This window comes from Balearica regulorum, chromosome 5, assembly GCF_011004875.1.
Source record: "Balearica regulorum gibbericeps isolate bBalReg1 chromosome 5, bBalReg1.pri, whole genome shotgun sequence".
NCBI classification, from domain to species: Eukaryota; Metazoa; Chordata; class Aves; order Gruiformes; family Gruidae; genus Balearica; species Balearica regulorum.
In genome coordinates this window covers 71,024,883-71,045,102 of record NC_046188.1, presented here as the reverse complement: position 1 = coordinate 71,045,102, position 20,220 = coordinate 71,024,883, and the positions used below count along the sequence as shown (strand labels likewise).

General features: G+C 66.6%; 2 protein-coding genes across 2 annotated transcripts; one reads left to right on the top strand and one right to left on the bottom strand.

Moving 5' to 3' along the window:
• The first annotated feature begins 4,761 nt into the window (after positions 1–4,761).
• PKP3 (plakophilin 3) lies at positions 4,762–12,206 on the top strand. Its single transcript, XM_075753102.1, has 13 exons — positions 4,762–5,188; positions 6,195–6,271; positions 6,472–7,199; positions 7,617–7,740; positions 7,896–8,100; positions 8,326–8,500; positions 8,713–8,830; positions 9,120–9,287; positions 9,631–9,816; positions 10,103–10,256; positions 10,717–10,909; positions 11,354–11,441; positions 11,814–12,206. Exons 1-13 carry the CDS (start codon positions 4,963–4,965, stop codon positions 11,847–11,849), a joined length of 2,478 nt encoding a protein of 825 aa, XP_075609217.1. The 5' UTR covers positions 4,762–4,962; the 3' UTR covers positions 11,850–12,206.
• A 1,199-nt stretch (positions 12,207–13,405) lies between these two features.
• SIGIRR (single Ig and TIR domain containing) lies at positions 13,406–20,112 on the bottom strand. Its single transcript, XM_075755674.1, has 11 exons — positions 19,666–20,112; positions 18,723–18,991; positions 16,578–16,713; positions 16,117–16,303; positions 15,892–16,022; positions 15,538–15,678; positions 15,266–15,409; positions 15,086–15,188; positions 14,859–15,009; positions 14,160–14,334; positions 13,406–14,010 (listed from the first exon to the last, which is right to left on the bottom strand). The coding sequence occupies exons 3-11, from the start codon at positions 16,582–16,584 to the stop codon at positions 13,808–13,810; spliced, it is 1,242 nt and encodes a 413-aa protein (XP_075611789.1). The 5' UTR covers positions 16,585–16,713; positions 18,723–18,991; positions 19,666–20,112; the 3' UTR covers positions 13,406–13,807.
• Positions 20,113–20,220: the final 108 nt, after the last annotated feature.

Genomic DNA, 20,220 nt, shown 5'->3' with positions numbered 1-20,220 from the left:
TGCGGGGGGGTCACCCTGGTGTCCCCGGGGCTGGTGGGCCGTGGGGAGAGCCACGAGCTGCTCCGCTGGTTCCCGCGCGCCCTTGTTCGCAGGACGGCCGTGCCCGCCCGTGCCCACCCGTGCCCGAGCTCTTCGCTCGCCTTTTCCCCTTGCACGTGGACGTGCCCGGCTGCACGCAGCACCTCGTGGGCTCTGGCAAACCCGCCTGGCCTCGGGCCCGGCCGCGGGTTTCTGCCTCTCAGCCAGGTCCCCCTGTCCCTGCAGATCCCCTGGGCTGCGACCGCCGCGTCCTTGCCGCCCTCCGCCGTGAGCGTCCCAACCGTCAGCGCCCCTGGGAGAGCTGAAAGAGCCCCGGGGTTTTATTCCCCATCTGAACCCGCCGGGCTCTGTTTGAGCCTCCGCTGAGTTTTGGGGTGAGGATGGGATGCGGGCTCAGCAACCTGCTTGCCATCCGCAGACAGCCACAACCTGGAGCTCCGGGGGCTTATTACCCCAAATCGGGAACTTCTGGCCCTGGGATTTGCCGGGAAGGGGCAGTCGGGCAGGCAGCGGGTTTTACTTTCCTTGCCGCCTGTTTTTTCCAGCACTTTGGAAGCTGGAAGCTTTGTTGTGGGTGAGGGCTCTGCCCGCTGCGCTGGGAGTTGGCCCGTGGGCTGAGAAGTCCCGGGTAGGGCTGGCGGCCCCACGGCCCCCCGGGGCCGGCACTGGGATCCCTAAAACCGCCTGTCCTTAGGCACAACTTTTCCAGCAGCTTCCCAGCCGGGAGAGCTCACAAAGCCGCCGGCCTTGGGGCGGCCACCGGGCTCGGCCACAGCCGGAGCCACCGCTGACGCTGGCCGGGACTGGTGGAGCCGTGGCCACCGGCACCATCCCCACTGGGGACACTAGTCCAGCCCCCCCGGGGGCAGTTTGGAGCCGGCCGATGGTGAGCGCTCGGGGCAGCGCCGGCAGCACCACGCCAGAGGGTTTTGTTTCTTTGGCAGTGGCTGAGCTGTGGTGACGGGGACCACGAGGAGCCTCTCCCCCGCCGGGCGCTGGAGCCCCAAGTGCCAGCGGGGTGCAGGCAGGTCCCCGCTTTTAGAAGAGCAACCCCGGTGCTGGGGCGAGGCGGTGGCCGGGCGGCTCGCCCTGCCCCGGGGGATGCCACGAAGGCGTTGGGTCGCGTTTGGGGCGGAGGAGGCGAATAGGGCTATAGGCGCTGTGGGGCTGCCCCAGCCATGGGGCTGAGCGAGGGGTCGGTGGAGGGCGAGGATGGGAGTCTCCCGATGCCCCCGGGCTGAGAACGGGCCAAGCGTGACAGCAGTGGCCGGATGGAGGGGCCTGTGCAGCCTCCTGCCGGCTTTGCTGGGGGGTCACCTCTTGGCAGCCCCAGCGAGCGCCGGGTGCGGCGTGGAGCCTGGGCTGCGGTGCCGGTGGAAGCGATGGCCCCCAAACTGGTTTGGCCCGTTTCATACGCTCCCTCTTGGCTTATCTGGCTTCAAAGGGCTCCTGCTCCATCCCACGCATACAAAAACGCTCCCTGTGAATCCCCGGGGCCTGGGGGAGCCCCCCCCCCCCAAAACCCATGCCCCCCTCCCAGCTCTGCCTCCCCTCTTTTGGCAGCCCCAAACCCCTCTTTGTTGCACCCATGGGTGTCCCGTGCTGGGGGGGGGTTCGAGGTGATGTGGAAAGGACCTGTCGGACCATGGCTGCGGTGGTGGGGACCGATGGGGATTTTTTTTGGAGGATCGCAAAGGCGGCCGAGACGCGGCTCTGCTGCCCGGGATGGGGCAGCCGGGACCCCCGGGCACCCTGCCGGCACCTCGGCCGTGCCAAAGCTTTTTGTGGAGCCGCCACAAGCCCCAAAAGCTCGAACTTGGCTGCGAGGCAAGCGGGTTTCGAGCGCACATGCAAAACAACGGCAAAGAGACTGGTTGGGTAAGCTCCCGGGGCGGGCCCGCGCCGTGGCCCCACGCCTGCCGCACCGGCCCCGCCACAGACGGCATCGCCCACCCCGTGCCGGGGCGCCCGGCACCCGTGTAGCACCCAGGGGTGCACCCGCCTGCCTGAGAGGATGCTGCAGGGCAACGGTCCTCCGGGGCCACCCAACAAGGTACGTGCCGGCCGGTCCTGCAGCCATCGGTGTGGCTGTCCCCAGCGCGGTTCCCCGGGGAAAGGTGGTGGCACCCGTCCTGCCACCAGCCCCCATGCACCGGGTGGAGGAAAGGGACAGCACGGATGCTGGGTCTGGCAGCTGCCTGCTCCTGCCCAGCTCTGGCCAAGAGGCTTTTTTTCTCCTCTCCTCGTGCCTCAGTTTCCCCAGCGTGGCTCTTGGCACATGTGCGCTGTGGCCAGGCTGCGTGGTGCCGCGTCAGCCACTCCCTGCTTGAAACGCCGATGGCACCGGCAGCCACGGGCTTCCCTGGGGACCCGGTTTTGGGGACAGGCACTCAGTGGTGCTCAGGGGGTGGGAGAGGGCAACGCGCACCCAGGAGCTGGGATCTCCCTGGGGACGTGGGTCTGTCACCCCACAGAGGAAGGGATACGGGTGCCTCCATGCTGGGGGGTCAGGGACCCCTTTAGGGACCCCCGGACCTGTTTGTTTAACCCTGCATCAGCCTGACCGTGGCCAGATCCCTCGGGAATCCCCCAATTTTGCTCCAGATGTGGGAGGTTTTGTGCTGATTTACTGCTTTTTAAGCATCCCAGCACATCCCCGCTCCCATCCGAGCCTTTCCCCTATTAACGAGCCACTTTACGAGGTGGGTGCTGCTGGTTTCACCTTCAAACCTGCCTCAGCTCCCCCCCCACCCCCCTACCAATCCCCCGAAGACCCCCCCAGTTTCCATCTTTAAGCTGCAGGGCATTGTCATGGCAGGGGGACGGGGACTGGGGGGGAGGCAGAGCCTGGGCAATGGGGCTGCCAGGGGGCTTGGGGACAGCCCTGCAGACAGAGGGGCTCCCGGGGCCGTCCCCAAGCCCCTCGGTGCCTGGCACGGGGAAGGTGGGCAAGCAGCAGCTTGCACGGGGAGCGAACCGCCCTCCCCGCCTGCTCCCGGGGGGAACCCGTGATTCATACGGGCTCGGAGGGTTGGGAGCGCCCCGCTGAGCTCTGCCAAACTCGGTGCACCCGCCGACGCTCCCTGTGTGGGTGGCGCCAAGGTGGGAGAAGAGGGGGGGCCCTTGGGTGCTGTACCCCGAAAGGGTCAGGTGTGACCCCCAAGCAAGGAAGGGGCTCCCGGTAAACCCACAAAGTCCCCAGACACCCCCAGAGCTGGGGAGGTGGGTTCCCCCCCGCATCGGTCCCTGGTCACGATGCGATGGTGGCACCGGGGTTTGCAGCCCACTGGGGTTTGGGGAGCCCATCGACGTAGGGACCGTCACCTTGAAACGCTCGCCGCAGCTCCTGCCACCCCGCCCCGCCATCAGCCGCTGCTCCTGCTGACGGCGGCACATTCCTCGGGGACAGCCACCCTTTTCACCCTCCTAACGAAGCACAAAATCCATCCTGGTGTTGTCGTCAACGTCCCGGCATTGTCATCACCGGGTGTTGTAAGCCCCGGCCAGCTCACCGGCCGGCGAAGCCCGTAACGCTTCTGCCGGACGGGTTGGGAGCGGTGACGCGAAGCGCTGAGCCACGGCTCGCTGCGGAGCCGAGGCCGCGTCGCCACGCTCACCTTCAAACAACCAAAGCCGGCGCCGGCTTCTCCGGCCGATGCGCTGTGCCGGACCCCACGGGCCAAACGCCCCGTGCCCACGAGCCGGGACGGAGCCCGAGCGCCCGGGCGCGGCTCAGAAAGGCACAACTCGGTTCAGGAGTGAGCAGCTCACTTAGCGAGCCGGGGGCCGAGGGAGAGTGGTGTGAAACAGCACCGTGGGGATTTTGGGAGCCGTTCCCGAGCACTGGGGGGTACGGGGGGGGTCCCCCATCCCGGCCATGCCGGGGTTGGCCGGGGCGGCTCGGCGGGTGGGGCGAGCCTAATTAGTACCTGTGTGGTGGCAGCGGCTGAGTCACCCTGCGTTCATTACTGCCGGGCCTGCTGGCGCTGAGCCGCCCCCCCCTTTTTTTTTTTTATTGTTATTGTTGCTTTTTAATTCCCCGGCTGATTTGAAAAGCAAAGCAGGGAGGGCCCGGCCAGTAATTACTGCCAATTAACCCCCGCTCTGGCCCTTCGGTGGGTCGCCCCCCCCCCCCCCCCACCGGAGGGGTTTGCTGCCCGGGGTGGTGGGCTGCCCGGGGGGCTGGCGTCAGTGGTGGGGTGCACGGGGGTCCAGGGCTCTCCTAGGAGGTGGCTCGGGGGTCGGGGGCTCCCTGGGGTGGCTGCCCGGGGCTTGTTGGTGGGGCCAGGTGGGGGTCCGGGGCTGGCTGAGGAACTTGCCCAGGGGTCCGGGGGTCTCCTGGGAACCATGTGGGGGGCCAGGGCTCTCCAGGGAGGTTGCCCAAGGGTCTCAGGCTCAGTGGAGGGACATCGCGGGGGTCTGGGGCTCAGTGCCATGCGGGTCTCTGGGGATCAGCGGGGAGGCTGCCCGGGGGGCCGGGGCTCTCCCAGGAGGCCATGTGGGGGGTCTGGGTCTCACCAGAGGGACAACGTGGGGGTCTGGGGCTCGCTGGTGGGGCCGTGTGGGGGCGCAGAGTTCTCCAGGGCAGCCACGCGTAGGTCTGGGGCTCGCTGGTGGGGCTGCCCAGGAATCTGGGGGGTCAGCGGGAAGGCTGCCTGCGGGGGTCTGGCTCTCACCGCAGGGGTCACAGGTACAACCACCCCGGACCCACCACGGCATCCACCTCCCTCGCACCCTCGTCCCCGCGAGGTCGCCCCAGTGACGGTGGCGGCGGGGACCCGGTGCGGCCCCCTCCTTCCCGCCGGCGGCCAAGGCGTGGCAGCGGCGGGGCGGGCCGGGTGCCTCCCTACGGCTCAGGGAAGCTGCCGCCGCGCTCACCTGCGCAAGGCGGCCTCGCTCGCTTCGGCCTCCGCCACCACCGCCATGCAGGAGACTAACACCTTCTTGCTGTCGGCCCTGCAGCCCGAGGCCGGCGTCTGCTCCCTGGCCTTGCCCTCGGACCGGCAGCTGGATGGCCGGAGCCGGGAGACGGCCGAGGCCCAGCGGCTGCGCAGCGCCCGCGTCCAGGAGCAGGTCCGCATCCGCATGATGCTGCGGGGACAAGCAGCCGCCCGCCCCGAGGCACCCGACCACGTCGATGGCAGCAGAGGTGGGAGATCCCCCGCGTCCCCCCAGGAATGTGTATCGAAATGGGCGGCAGGAGCCCCTCAGCTGGCACCGGGCTTTGGCTCGTGCCCAGGCTGGGGGGTGCCCCCTACCCCAGCCGAGCCCCCCAGGCACCCCGCCGCACCCCCAGCACCGGGGATGGGGGCGGCACGGCCCCAGCGTGGGCTCGTTTCACCCCACTCAGGGGTCGTGCCTCAGTTTCCCCACCTGCCTCCTGGGGGAATTTGCACTGAGGGGGTCCCTGCACCCTGTTTTGGGCTGGGGGGGGAGGTTTTTCTCGCCTTGGCAGATCCCCCCGTCCCCCTCAGCCTTTGAGCGGTTCCGCTGGCCGGGCTCCAAGCTCCTCCATTTAACGTCTGCGCTGGCGGCCTCCGCCCTGCTGCTTTGCCCGGCAACAGCGCGGGGTTTCACCTGAGCCCCCCTGATCTGAGGTGCCGGGGGACCCCAGCGCTGGGGAGACACCCCCCCCCATCTCTCGGCGCCCTGAGGGCTTGCTGCGGGCACCGGGCGTGAGTCACGCTCCCGTCGGCCGGGGCTGGGCGTCCTCCCTGGCGGCCCCGGGGCGGTGGCAAGGCGGGAAGGTGGCGCAGGGTGCGGTGAGGCGGCCGGGTCCCTGCCGGGCTCCTGACCCAGGGTGGCGGAGCCGAGACCGGCTTTGGGGGGACACCTGGGCTGCCGATCTGGCTATGGCAGAGGGGACCGGGCTGGGCCGCCCCGTCCCTGCCAAGGCGGCGATTGCTCCCCTCGCCATCAGGGCACAATGAAAGGCAGGGAGGCCGCTGCTCGGTGCCGTTGCTTCTTCTGCTCCCCGATGCCGGCAGGCAGGCGAAGGCTGCGTCCTCCCGCTCCCTCCTCCCCCTCAGCACTGCTGGCACTGCCGCAGCTTCCAAAGCAGGACCCCCGGGATGAGTTGGGGGGACCTTTGGTCCCCAAGACCACCCCTTTGGCTGCCCGGTGCTCATGTTGATCTCTCCATCTCTGTCCCGCAGGTGGTCAGTACGGCATGACCCTGCGCTCCTCCTTCAGCTCGCGCTCCCAGACCAATGGCTTGGACCCCAAAGCCTCGGTACGTACTGGGGGGATCGTCCCCCACCCCGTGCCGGCGCTCACCACCGTGGCAGCTGGGGATGCCAGCCGAGACCCAGCCGCTGGCTGTAGCCTTGATTGTGCCAAGGGAGGCTCTTGGCTCCGTCCTTTCCTCTGCCTGGGGCGGGGACGGGGGGACAGGCTCGCGGGCACCCCTAAGCGCTCGCTTTCCCCCCGCAGCTGTATCAGCCGCTGGCCAAGAAGGATTTCGGCACGCTGAAGGGCAGCGGCTGGTCCTCGCGCTCGGCGGTGGACCTGACCCCGCACAAGCGGATGGCGACCATCAGCAACGGGGGCCTGGCGAAGGGCCGGGGCTACGGCACTGCCTACGCCATGTCGCAGGCCGCCAACACCTCGCCGCGGCCCAGCTCCTTCCACGAGCGCAACTACCGGTCCCGGCAGAACTTTGACACCCTCTCGCTGCACTCCCTGCGGCTGGCCGACGGGCCGCTCCAGCCCACCGCCGTCGCAGACGACCGCTATAGCGTCATCTCGGAGCAGCTGGACCCCGTGGGCCACCGTTCCCTCTACAAAAGCCAAGGCAACGGCGGCTTCGCCCGCTCCTACACCTTCGAGAGGCAGATGAGCACCGGCTCTGCCGCCAAGGCCGCCTCCGACTGGCTGGAGGGCGGCGAGGTGACCCAGAGCCGTACCATCCGGGCGCCCGCCATGCGCACGCTCCAGCGCTTCCAGAGCAACAACCGCTCGCGGCTCAGCACCGGCTCCTTCAGCAGCATCCAGGCGGCCTCGCAGGCGGGCGTCGGGAGCTCCTACATGGGGATGGTGGAGCACAGCTCCCGTGCACCTTCCGTGCGCAGCCTGGCCGAGTCCAGCCACCACCTGCAGGACCAGCGCGCCATGGAGATGTACAACGGGCACAGCACGCTGCTCAGCCACCAGTCGGGGGGGTGAGTGCCAACGGGACCGGTCTGGCTCCCCCTCAGTCCTTGTCTCCATCTTAGTCACTTGGCTGGTTGAGGGCAAAGCCCTCCATCTCTTGCCTGGCGTTGCCTTGCTGCAAGGAATGCAGGAGGGTGGTGGGATCATGGGCACAATTTGGCCCCGTAGCAATGGATCACAGCATGGGTTGACCTCCAAGTGCATCCTGCACGTGGCCTTAGCTCCTCTCATGGACACGTCCCGAGACATGAGGGTAGGAAGATGCTCATTCAGCCGGGTCTGGAGTCCCGCACCCCCAGAGTGTGGTGGGGAAGGAGATGGGTTGATGGGTCTCCTCTGAGATGCAGGACATGGTGGGGTGCAGAGGTGGAGGACCCCGTGGGATGCTCTGCCTGGGCCCTTCATCACCTGCCTGTGGCTTCCAGGTTTGACGACATTGACCTGCCCTCTGCAGTGAAATACCTGATAGCCAGCGACCCCAACCTGCAGGTCCTGGGCGCTGCCTACCTCCAGCACAAATGCTACAGCGACAGCAACGCCAAGAAGCAGGTGAGCACCCAGGAGCCACAGGGGAAGGGGCTGTCCTCAGCCCCTCTGCCGCGGTGGGGCACCCCGGGCGGGCAGAGGAGATGGAGGGAGCCCAGCCCCTAGCTGAACGGGAGACCGGCCGGGTGTCTCAACCCGGCTGGGTTCTCCCCTCCCAGGCCCGCAGCCTCCAGGCCATGCCCAAGCTGGTGAAGCTGTTCAACAGCCCCAACCAGGAGGTGCAGCGCCATGCCACGGGCGCCATGCGCAACCTCATCTACGACAATGCTGAGAACAAGCTGGCGCTGGTGGAGGAGAACGGCATCTACGAGCTCATGCGGACGCTGCGGGAGCCTGACGACGAGCTCCGCAAGAACGTCACAGGTTGGGGATGGTGGCAGGGTGGGCAGGGGTCCTCCTCCCCTGGGGGTCCCCATGAGTAAAGCTGGGGTGGCACTTCACGGGGATGATGTCTTTGCATCGCTGTTACACACCCTGTTCCACGGCTGCTCCCAGCTGCGGGTGGTCAGCACAAGCCCCCTGGGGAGGTGGGTTGGGGTGGACGTGCTCTCCAGCCATCCCCGGGACTGAGGATCCCCCTCCGCGCAGGGATCCTGTGGAATCTCTCCTCCAGTGACAACTTGAAGGATCGCCTGGCCCGGGACACGCTGGAGCAGCTCACAGACCTGGTGCTGGTCCCCCTCTCTGGGCTGGGGGGCTCGGGTGTCATCCAGCAGAACCCCTCGGAGGCAGAGATCTTCTACAACTCCACAGGCTTCCTCAGGTACCTGCTCTGGGCTGGCAGCAAGGGAACAAGATCCCCAGGGCTCGTTTCTGGGGTGTCCATCCCTTGCAGTGCTTGTACATCAAGGTGAAGCCTGGTCAGCCCCATGGGAGATGTATTAGCTGCCCTCCCCATGGTGCTGCCCAGTGGCAGGAGGGGGTGGCTGTGGGGAAACCCTTTCTTGCTGTGATGGACCCGCGTTCCCCGCACAGGAATCTCAGCTCTGCCAGCCAGCAGACCCGACAGAAGATGCGTGAGTGCCACGGGCTGGTGGACTCCATGATCCACTACGTGAACAGCTCCCTGGAAGTGGGCAAGTCAGAGGACAAGGTGAGCCCTGGGAGCTGGGTGCTGGGAGGGTTTGGGTGCCCTCGGACGGGGTGCTGCTCCCTCCCTCCTGGCAGCCACTTGGCCATCACGGTGCAAAGGCATGGCTTGATGTGACGGTGGGAAAACCAGCCCGGCTCTGTCCAGGCTTACTGGGTGCAGTGGGACACCACTGGTGTCATTGGGGTGACTGGCCACAGAGCCTCACGGATCACGCCCCAGGGGACGCGCAAGCTGGAGATGCCTGGCAGGTGGCACAAGGACTGACGCTCTCATGCCCATCTCCCCCCAGAGCGTGGAGAACGCCGTCTGCGTCCTGCGCAACCTCTCCTACCGCCTGTACGACGAAATGCCCCCGTCCTCCCTCCAGCGCCTGGAAGGCCACAGGAGGAACAACAGCGGCATGGTGACGGGGGAGCTGGTGGGCTGCTTCAGCCCCCAGAGCAAGAAAGCACGAGAGGTCAGCGGCTGGGACGTGGTGGGCACCGTGACGGCCGTGTCACCTGGGGCGGGGTTGGCACTGGGGAGCAGCTGGCAGCAGAGGTGACGCTGGGGCGGAGGTGGACGCCGGCTTTGGCTGATGGGTGGGACGCTTGGGTGAGCTCAGCGGAGGGTGAATCAGGTATGTGGGGTGAATCAGGGTGCTGAACCCCCGTTCTGCCGTGCCACGGGACATGACACAGCCGGGGTGACCTGCTGGGTCACTGCCAGCCTGGAGCTGCGGGGAAAAGAGGACAGCAGCGAGGGATGCTGCAGAGGGGACATCCCCTATGAGTCTGACAGTGCCATCCCCATCCTTGCAGCAGTACCTGAATGCGGACATCGTCACCTTCACGGAGGTCTCCAAGGACCCCAAGGGCATGGAGTGGCTCTGGAACCCGCAGATCGTGGGCATCTACAACCGGCTGCTGCAGCGCTGCGAGCTCAACAAGCACACCACCGAGGCGGCCTCGGGCGCCCTGCAGAACATCACTGCCGGGGACCGCAGGGTGAGGGCACGGGAGGGGAGCGTCCCCTGGGGCTTGCCTCGTCTTGCCTGGTTGTCCCAGCACCTGGTGGGTCCCAGCTCTGCCTGGGGAGGGGATGCACCTCCCTGCGGGCTGGTACCGGCCTTTCCTGGGTGGGGAATGTGGCCATCATGCTACTCACCGCTTGGGCATGGGCCACCCCTCCCAGCCCCGTTGAGCAAGAGGAGGAGGAGGAGGATGGGGTGGGAGGAGGAGGCAGCCAGCAGGTCCCTGGTGGGTGTCTCCAAGCGGGTATTTGCCTCGGCAGTGGGCGGGCGTGCTGAGCCGGCTGGCCCTGGAGCAGGAGCGCATCCTGAACCCTGTGCTGGACCGCGTCCGCACCGCCGACCACCACCAGCTGCGCTCCCTGACCGGGCTCATCCGCAACCTGTCCCGCCACGCCCGCAATAAGGATGAGATGTGTGAGTGCCAGGGAGGGACGGGCAAGGCTGGGGCTGCGGGAGGAGCCCGTCAGATGCCCTCCACCCTCTTCCTCCTTGGTGTGGCCTCCAGTTACCTCCAGCCACGTCTCAGCACCTTCCTGCCTGCTGCATCCCTGCTCACAGCTGAGCGTGCGGTGGCCGGTCCATCCCCCATCCCCTGTAACCGAACACCCCCCCACACGTTGTGCTCTGCCTCCAACCCCACCATCTCATTTGGCTTTGTCCTCATCCCCCAACGCCTCTCCCAGGTGCCAAGGAGTCTCAGCAGAGACTCTAGAGAGCAAAGGGCTTGAAGATGACCCTGGTGCTGCCCTGCAGCTCCTTGGCTGGACCCTCTGTCCCCTCGTTGCCCCAGGGAGGCTGCAAGGTTCATCCCTAGGCTGCTGTGCATCCCCCTGGGTCTGGGCACCGGCCCTGACGCGATGCCTTTGCTCACCAGCGACCAAGGTGGTTAGCCACTTGATTGAGAAGCTGCCGGGGAGCGTCGGGGACAAGGCACCGCCCGCCGATGTCATCGTGAACATCATCGCGGTCCTCAACAACCTGGTGGTGGAGAGCCCCATGGCTGCCCGTGACATTGTCTACTTTGATGGCCTCAGGAAGCTCTTCTACATCAAGAAGAGAAGGGACAGGTGGGAGCTCCCTGTCTGCGCTGCTGTCCCAGCTCAGACCTGGGGTCCAGTCCTGCTCTCCCTTTCCTCCCCTGGTCTAGCAAGGTAGAAGAGGGTCACAGCCAGTCTCCCTTCCCGAGGCTTGGTGTTGGGAGTCCCCAGATCAGCTCGGAGTGGCCTCATGGCCACCTTCTAGCCCTTTGCCACCTCCTCAGGACACCCCATCACAGGGCTGCCCATCAGTGCAGCCGCCTTCTTCCCATCTGGGTGCTTTGCACCTCCCCTGGCAGAAGCGCTTGCCACCCTGGCCGTTGTGGTGGGCTCCAGCCTTTAGTCTTCTGCCTCTTCCCACCAGCGCTAAGTCCTCAGCCCCTCCGGGCCCTCTGGGGTGGTATCCTTGGGCTGGCGGGCACCATCCTGTGCCCAGCGGTACCCAAAGCTCATTGCATCCTGTCCTTGTCCCAGCTCGGACAACGAGAAGTCCTCCAGAGCAGCAGCCAGCCTCCTGGGCAACATGTGGCAATACACCAAGCTCCACCGGGACTTCAAGATGGTACGTACCACCCTCCGGTGCCTTCTCCAGCCGGTGGGATCCCGGGGTGGATCCCAAGGGTTGATCCTAAGGGAGTCAAGGCCAGGGGCTTCACCCTGGAAAGCCACACCACCCAAATGCTTCCAGGCATACAACAGGTCCCAACTCCACGCCTCCCCCTCCTGAAGGGGTGGGGATGTCCCCAGAGCATCGTCCCTGCGGTGGCACCTGCACCAGCGCGGTGGGGACAGTGTGGCCCCGTCGGTGCCGGAGCAAAGCGGGTTTGTGTTTGCGTTCCCACCGCCCAGCGAGGTGTGGACAAGGGTGTCCTCAGGCGGGAAAGGTGGCCGTGCTGGTGTCCCCCCGTGTGACGGGTGGCCTGTCTCCTTGCAGAAGGGGTACCGGAAGGAGGACTTCCTCGGCCTGTGAGGACAACCCCCGGGAGCCAGACTGCCCAGCCCTGACTCTCCCCGCCGGGATGCTCCCCGCTGCCGGCCGTGCCCTGGGGAGGCTGCTGGCCGCCAGACCCCGCTCCATAGCGTAGTCCCTGCCGCCTCCCTCCTGCCTCCTCCCTCCGCCAAGTCCCCCTTCCCCAGGCGGGGGGGACGCTTGTCCTCCCTCCTGCCACAGCTTTAAACCCAGTGACTGCTTTTGGCTCCGCTGCGGGGCCCCGCTGGGTCCCCCGTTAGTTGGGGACCCCCCCATGGCACCCAAGGGTCCTCAGGCCTGGGGACCCTGCCCGCTCCTGGGGAGCCGGCTGCAAAGCGCAGCTTGTCTTGGGGCTCGGCGGGGGGGCTTGGGGGGCTCCTGCAAAGCAATGCTGGGGCAAAGGGGGGGGCTGCTGGGGGCACCCCATCCCAGCTCCCCGCATCGCGGCGCACCGGGGGCCGGGAGGGTGCCGGTGCTGCCACGCTGGTGCGGGGTGTGCCGTGGGCTGCACGTGCTCTGCCCCGGCTGGGTGGGGATGGGGCTTCGTGTGGCTCAGGGCTTCGTGGGAAGTCCGGGGCGGCTTCCCAAATGTTTATGTGGTGGCACCGCGGCTGCGGGGAGCTGGGAAGCCGCGTTGGCAACACGGTGCTGAGTGCCCCCTTTGCCGGGGAGGTAGGGGCCTGTGATTGAGGCTGCCCGTGCAAGAAGCTGGGGATCTCCGAGCTGTGATGTCCCCATCCGTACACCCCGCGGGGACTGTCCCCGAGCAGGCAGAGCAGCTGCTGCCACTCCTTGCCAGCTGCTCTGCTCAGGGCTGGGCCTGGCCGGTGCTGCGTAAGCAGGATTCGGGCAGGGCCAGCCGGCTTGTGTTTGCTGGGCGGCGTCTCCCCGCAGGGTGGGGAGATGCCCTCGGTGCCCGGCGCGGCTGGCGCAGGTGGGGCAGCAGGGCCAAAGCTCTCCTTGCCGCGGCGGCGGCCGGGCCGAGGCGTGCGGGTGGGCTGCGGGGTGGCTTCGGTCTGCCGGCGGGTTTGGGGCTGGGGGGGAGACCCTGCGCTTGGGGTGTGTTGCGCACCCTGTTTGGGAAATGAGGTAGAGTAGGTACAGGGGGTGGGAGGGTGGGGGAGACCGGGTGGTGCTGCCAGGAGGGGCTGCTGCCAGGGCTGGTGCAGCCCCTCCGGCGTGCCAGCACCCGGTGCGGTCCGGGCTGGGGTGTCGCGGTGCATCTGTCTCCCCAGCTCTCCGTGTACAAACTCCCTGAGCCCTGTGTATCCCCGAAATAAAGGCCTTGAATGATGCCCGCTTGCCCCCGTGCTCGGCGGGCAGGAGGGGGGGGGGAAGCACCCCGCGGGATGCCGGCATGTGGGAGAGCTCGCCCCGCGGTGCCACCCCGCTCGCCATGTCCAGGCGTTGCTCCGAGTCAGCGTGGTGGGGACGCTGGCACCGGGATGGGATGCGGCACAGGGATGGGACACAGCACAGTGCTGCCTGTCCTGCTGCCTGGTAAGGCGAGAGACCTGCCGGTGGCACCCGCGTCCCCGCAGAGGGATGAGACCCACTTGGAGCAGCAGCATTTTATTGCCACGGGGGTTTCTGTGGGAGAGAGGGTGCCACAGCTGCTCCCGTTGGATATTTTCAGCCACTGGGACTGGGGCATGTTGCTCCTCAGAGAGCATCTCCTATCCCAGCACTTGTCCATCACACAGGAAAAATGTCCCTGCCGCCCACGGTGAGGGAGGGGGGCCCTGCACCCACGGGCGCCCAGGCACCACGGGCAGGGGTGTCCACTGATGCTGGTTTTCCACCATGGAGCACGCTGCCAGAAGGAGCCAGCTTCTGTCTTTCCCACCAAGACCTTGGCTTTGGTCCCATCATAAAGCCCAAGCTCCTCTGGCCGTGATCTGGGTCCGTGCGGCCCTGCAGGGAAGGGGGATGCCGCCTTTGCTGGCCCCCGGCCCCACTCAGATGTCATCCTCCGTCACCAGGCAGTAGAAGTCCGTGCGGGCACCGTAGTTGCGCAATCCCAGGTCTGAGACGTCGAGCTCAGGTCTCTGGCCGTTCCTCGGCTGTGTGTCCTCTGTCGTGCCGGCAGCTGAAGCCATGGGAGCGCCAGGGCCACCGATGCGGGGAGGCGGGGGGCTTCTGAAAATGCACCCTCGGAGGCCTGGAAGGAGTGGGGAGGTGGGTTTTAGGCGGTGGGGAGGGGGCTAGACCCAGCCCACCTGGCACGGGAGGGTGAAGCAGAGCCCAAAGGTGACCTCGGGTGCACATCTGTCCCCCCCAGGAGAAGCAGCAGGAGACAAGGACCTGTACCGAGGTCCCCGTCTGGGTGGAGGTCTCCACCGCTGTCCAGGTAGCTGCTGTGCAGGATCAGCATGGGGTCCTTGTCCTCCTGCAGCTGGGTCTGTGGGTCCCCCACGGTCCCCTGGAAGGACACCTTGCGGGGCAGGGCCAGGCACAGCTCCTTCCAGAAGTCCGATGACGGGGTCTGCGTGGGGCAGGGGGGAGATGAGCTGCGTCAGGACCACCATGTAGCCAAGCCCGGCCCCGCACGGGGCTGGGGAAGGCTTTGTGGCGCTCGGCTCGCTCTTCCCGGTGCTGAGAGCTCAGCCAAGGTGAAGGCTGTGCTCCCGGCGTGGCAGCGCGCCCGCGCACCGGTGGAGAAACCGGCCCGACCTGCTGAAACGCTCCCGAGGGCCCCAGCTCCCGGCCTGGCCCTGAAATGGCTGGAGCAGCCACAGGCCAAAGCTTTGCTCTGCGACCTGAGGCTTCACGCTGGCACCTTGGCTGGGGAGACCCCGGAGAGGCACGGGGGTCCTGATCGCGCAAGTCTGGGGAGCCAGCACCCAGATCTGGGGCTGTTCCTGATTTTTTTAAAACTGCTTCTGAAAGACGAATGCTCCGACCTGCTTTTTAGGAGCACCGAAGCACAGGGAGGAGCCCTGGAGCATCACGGGGAGCTGGGGATGGAAATGGGGGTGCCGGCGGGACGGGGTCCTGCTCAGCTCTCACCATGGAGCTGGCTCGCCACACCAGCAAGGTCACTGCGCTCCGGTGCTGCTTCAGCAGGCTAATGGCGGGGTGGGCGATCTCCCGGTACTGGCTCTCAAAGACGATGAAGATGGGTTTCTTGGAAAGCTCCAGCAGCCTCCAGAGCCCTTCCCTGCGAGACAGACGCATGGCAGGGGGGTGAAGGACCCCGGCTCCTCTCCCCGGGACCTGGCAGGAGCTGCTCCTACCTGAAGCTGCTGTTGCACCAGTCTTGCTCCAGGTACGCGACAGAGAGGACCACGATGAGACGCCGGCACCGGCTCACGTTCATGATCAGGTCGGCCGAGGGCTCTGCAGGCAAAGGGATTTCAAGCCCCCAGGCGCTGGTGTCGCCCCTCTGCCCGGCCCCGCGCTGCTCCGGTGCCTACCTGAGTTGGGCAGGATGGTTTGCTCGTCCAGGAAGAGCTTGTAGCCATAGCGGTTCTCCAGCTGCGGCTTCACGATGAAGTGGACAAACTTTCGGTCATCTGGGGCGGTGGCGTGGGAGATGTAGGCGTCGTACAGCTTCCCGTCTGGGGAGAGCCACGGGGAAAGGGGGGGTGTAATGCCAGGAAGGGCTCTGCGTGTTGGTGAGCCCCTGGCTCGGAGAAGGCTTTCCCCAGGGGCAGCACCACCTCTGTGCCCTTCTCTGGTGGCTCACCGTTGATCTCCAGCTCGCCGTAGCGGTCGCGGTACCAGAGGAGCACGCTCAGGCGGCATCGGATGTAGAGCCCGGCCAGAAGCACCAGGAGCGCCAGGACCAGGAGGGCTGCCAGCACCGCGGGCACGTGCCCTGCCGCCTCTGCAAGGACAGCAAAGGCATGTGAGCGTGGCTGGTGGTCCCTGGCCCAGGTTCTCTGGGTTTGGTGTAGGTGTGCACCCCGACGCGCTGCCCTGGGAGAGGCAGCAGTGCCCCTAACGCCCGCTTTGGTGATCCCCAGGGAGCTGCTGTTCCTGCCCTGGGCACGTGGGCCCTCCTTGGAGGTCCCCTTCTCTGGCCCCAGCACGCCCCTACCCGCTCGCCGCAGGGTGAAGGTGGCCGTGGCGTTGCTGAGCCAGCAGGCAAACACCCCAAAGTCAGCATCACGCGTGAGGTTGAGCTGCAGGACGCTGGCGAGGAGCCGCTCCGAGGCATTTTGGCCAAACCTGGGAGGAGACATGGGGCCCCCGTGGGTTGGATGGTGCGGTGACCCACGCCGACACACAGACGGATGGACATATGTCAGGGCAGGCTCCTTACCAGGCGGTGTCCTGGCTGCTCTCGCTGCCCAGCCACTGCCCGTCTTTGGTCCAGGCGGGGACGGGCTCGCAGTGCTCGGTGGCTGCCCAGCGCACGGTGCAGTTCAGCGCTATCTGGCTCCCCAGCGCCAGATCCAGTGTCTCGTTGGCAGCCGGGACCAGGATTTCGGGGGGCACGCTGCAAAGGTCTGGGGGCACAGCGGGAAGGGGGTTTCAGATGGAAAAGCTGTCCCAGCTCCCGGCTGGGAAGGCAACTCTCGTAGCCATCCCGGCTACCCCGGAAAAACAAGCTCTGCCGCAGGGGTCTGGCAGCAAACGGCGCTTGCGGCTGTTTTGCAACAGGCTGAGCTGGTTTTCGGGGCTGGGATGGACCCTCGCCCGCCCTACGAGGTGAAGCCAGAGCAGCGAGCAGGACCCCCTTCCCAGCTGAAAACCGAGGAAAGTTTCGATTTCGCAGCCTACCTGCCATGGCGTGCTCAGGCGACGTGCGGGGCAGCTGCCGGCATCACCAGCGGGCCACCTGCGACAGGAGGGCCCCGTGGCGCGGCGTCTTCCGGGGGGCAAAGTCCACCTGCCACCGCTGCAGGGCGGGCTGGGCCTGGGATAGATCAGAAACGCTCCGTGAGCACTGGCTGCTCCGGGCCAGGCTGGCACAGGGAGCGCCCCGGCCGTCCCCGTCGCTCCCCACGGAGATTCGGGTTGGGGGGGCGGCGGGTGCTGCTCTGGGATGAAGCCAAAGTCGTGTCCCGGCCACGGCTTGGTGGCTACCGTGTCACCTGCCCTCCCCACGCAGCACCGATTCGCAGCCTGGCTCTCCCGACCGTGAATTTATGGACAGGAGGCGATTAATGACTGACCGGGGGCTGCAGGACGTTAAAAATGTGGCTTTGGCTCAAAGCAGAGTCTAGCGAGAGGAAACAAGTCGTAACTCAACTGTGGGGGATGCAGCACCTCCCCGTGAAACCACGGCGAGCTGCCCCCGCGGCTGCGTTTGGGGGGGCTCAGTGGGACGCCCCTCATGCTACCAACACCCCGTCTTGGCTGCAGTGCTGCTTCCAGCCTGCTGTGCCCATTGAAATTGCTAATTAAACAGGGGGGCAGTTTATTTACAGCGACGCGGGCTTCCTATCTCCTGGGGCGTGACGGTGTTGAGCTCAGCCAAGCGGGCGCAGCGCTCCCCTCGCAGCGGGAGGCTCGGCGTGTTGCTACCCTGCCAGCTGTGCCCGGGGAGAGGCGTAGCCGCAGGATGTGCCGCGCGTGCGGGCAAGCAGGGAGCGTGAGGATGGTGCACGGGGACCGTCCCCCGGCTGGCGTCGCGCAGTCGGCTGCAGCGACGCTGCAATAGCCCCGCAGGGAAGAGGGGCACCGGGGAGGACACCCCGCACCCCGCTGATAAATCGCAGTGGTGCAAAGGGGCACCGGGAGCAAACGGCGAGGCAGAGCCCGGCAGCGGGGTCGGGGTCCTCCGTCCCCAAACGCCCGCAGAGCCCCGGTGCGGGCGGTGCGTCCGCTGGGCTGATGGGGGAATAACAAGGACACCAGGCTGCCAGTGTTTCTGCGAGGCAGCGCGACCATAAACACATCCAGGGCAACTGCTGGGGCCAAGAGGGATGAAATTCTCTCTCGGCTGCCTCTTTGCCCCAGAGTTTCATTGCTCTTGGTTGCAAACCGGTTTTGGGTAACAGCAGGGCTGCCGAGGCTGGGCTCGTCCCCGGGGACACCGCGTCTCTGCTGCTGGTGTGAAACGGGACGGGGGGGTCTGCAGCGCTGCTCTGCCGTGAACAGCCGTGGGGGCACGTCGCTCCTCCTCGGCAGAGCAGCCCTGCTGCCAGGCGTGGGGTGAAGGAGGGGGTCAAGGTACGCGAGGGACGTTAGAACGTGTTCAGCTCGAGCAGCTGGAAAGCGATTTATAACTAAAGCATTAACTGGGTTGTCCCCGCAGCCAGGGACGGAAGAGCAAGGGATGGCAGTGAGCCAGCCCACCCAGCTTTTGCAGGGGAAGGGGATGGCAGATGCCACACCAGGATGGCGTGGGGCTTGCTCTGTTCGGTGGGGACGCTCCGGCTCTGCTTGGTCCTGCCTGGACGGGCCACTCGTAAGTCTCTTCACTCTGATAGCTGGAACTGGGGAAGCCCCGACAAGATGCAGACTGGCCAGGGAGCTCGGGGAGGCCCTGAACGCCTTCCTGGCCCCGTGGAGAGGCATGGCCAGCCCGGGCCCCTTCGCTCTGGGGCGTGAAATGGCCAGGGATGCCCAAAGGGCAGCCGGGTGTCAGGGCTGCGGCCTGCGAGGGAGGGATGGAGGGAGGAGCAGAGGTTAACGGGCAGCAGCACGCTCCCTTCCCTACGTCTTGGGGCTGGGGACACCCCAGTTTGCAGTGCTCCAAGCACGGCAGGGGACCGCACGGTGGTAGGCGATGGCTGGGCTGCGGCATCCCCCGGAGCACGGCCACGGCAAAGCCAGGTGGGCAGGGAGACACGGCGGTGGGGGGCCGTGGGGCTGCAGAGCTGGAGGAGAGCTCAGGGCTGGCGGGGAGGGGGTGAAACCCTGTGACCCCACCGAGACGGCATCGACGCAGGAAGGGAAGCAGAGAAGAGCTGCGTTTACCTTCGGAGCTTCCCCGGTGCCCCGGCTGCAGGCTTCCTGCCAGCCGCCTCCCTCGAGCGCCGCTCCAGCCGACTGGTCTTGCCAGATCAGTGCTTGGTTTTTCTTTTTTTTTTTTTTTTTTAGAAAATAGTTTATTTATTTCCCCCCTCCCCGGCTCAGCCCCTGCCCTTCGCCGAGCTCTCTCGCCGCCCCAATCGCCGGGCGCCAGGCCTGCAGGAGGGGTTGGCCGTCCCTCCTTCCCGCTGCTCCACCTCCATCTCCACCTGAACCTGTGGGGGAAAAAAAAAAAAATAACTCTGGCTTTAGGGGAGGGGAAAAGAAAAAAACAGAGAGAGAAAAGGAGAGGGAAGGCACCCCACCCAGGTTGCACAAGGAAACCCCCCGGCTCTCCATGGCTGGAAAAGCCCATGGAGGTGTCGGAGCAAGATGAAACCTGCACCCAGCGCCCGCCGCCACCGGTAATGCCAGCTCCCTGGGCCAGCGGCAGCTGGGGGCTTGCACTGGAGTGTGCCAGGGGGTTTGGGGTGTCTGCTCGGTGCAACACCGTGGGGACAGCCCAGGGCAAGAGCCTGCCTTCTGGGGCCACGGCTGGCTGAGCACCGGCAAACTCGATACTCTTGGGCTCTGCTAAGGTGAGTTAGCGATGGGGCAGGCCGGGCAGCCGGCAGCTATGCCCGCGGGCGTCTTGGGGTCTCCCATCTGTTTCCTTCTCCTCCATGATTTTAAAAGCCTCTTTGGAAGTCAAAACCAGCACCGCAGGGTGGCTCCTCGGGCCGGCGCTGGCCATGGGGAACCGGGCCCAGCCGTGGCCGCTAGTGAACAGCAGGTGATGTTTTGTACTAATTAGCGAGGAGGCGATTAGAGCCCTGGCACGCCCCAGGCACGGGCTGCATTCATAGCGTGCCACGCAACCGGCCTAGGCCGGCGTAGGAGAAACACCCACCTGACCCGCAGCCGCCGGGCAGCCAAAACATCGGCCAGCGCGTGCTTGGGGGCCAAAACGGGAAGAAAAGAGGCCGTTTGCCTCCTGCAAGGCCCCGGCTGAAGCAGCATTAGGGGCTCGGGGATGGTGCGGGGCCTCGGTGCCTTTGCAAGGCTCCTCGTGCCTCCTCAGCGTGGCCTGGGGCGGGCGAACTGCCAGGCAGGAAGGGCTCCTTCAGCTTTCCACAATCCTCGACTCGGAAAAAGAATGGCTCTGCCTTTCCTTGGAAACAGAAAGGAATAACCGCCCCGCAGGGCAGCGGTGCCGTAGGGCGGGGGGCAAACACAGCGATGTGCCGCGGGGACGGGGCAAGACAGGCCAAGGCGCCCCCAGCCTCAACGCCCGGCCTTCGCCTCCCCCCCGCTGCCCTGCCCGGCGTGTTTTCGCTTCCGATGGTTCATTTCCCGTAACTTTTGTTAGCGGCCCCCTCGCACCCGGGCCTGGGCCTGGGCCTGGGCCCCCGCTCCGCTCCCGCCCGGCCCCTCGGGCCGGCGCCCCGCTGTTTCCATAGCAACC

Bases quoted from the DNA above. Each gene is read 5' to 3' on its own strand.
- SIGIRR (XM_075755674.1), bottom strand. The intron at 14,335-14,858 runs GTGAGAGCTGAG...TGCCCCACGCAG, and splicing joins TGTGGCGAGCCAGCTCCATG to ACCCCGTCATCGGACTTCTG. The intron at 14,011-14,159 runs GTACAGGTCCTT...CACTCCTTCCAG, and splicing joins CCACCCAGACGGGGACCTCG to GCCTCCGAGGGTGCATTTTC.
- PKP3 (XM_075753102.1), top strand. From the start codon at position 4,963: ATGCAGGAGACTAACACCTTCTTGCTGTCGGCCCTGCAGCCCGAGGCC. The intron at 8,501-8,712 runs GTACCTGCTCTG...TTCCCCGCACAG, and splicing joins AACTCCACAGGCTTCCTCAG to GAATCTCAGCTCTGCCAGCC. The intron at 9,288-9,630 runs GTCAGCGGCTGG...CCATCCTTGCAG, and splicing joins AGAGCAAGAAAGCACGAGAG to CAGTACCTGAATGCGGACAT.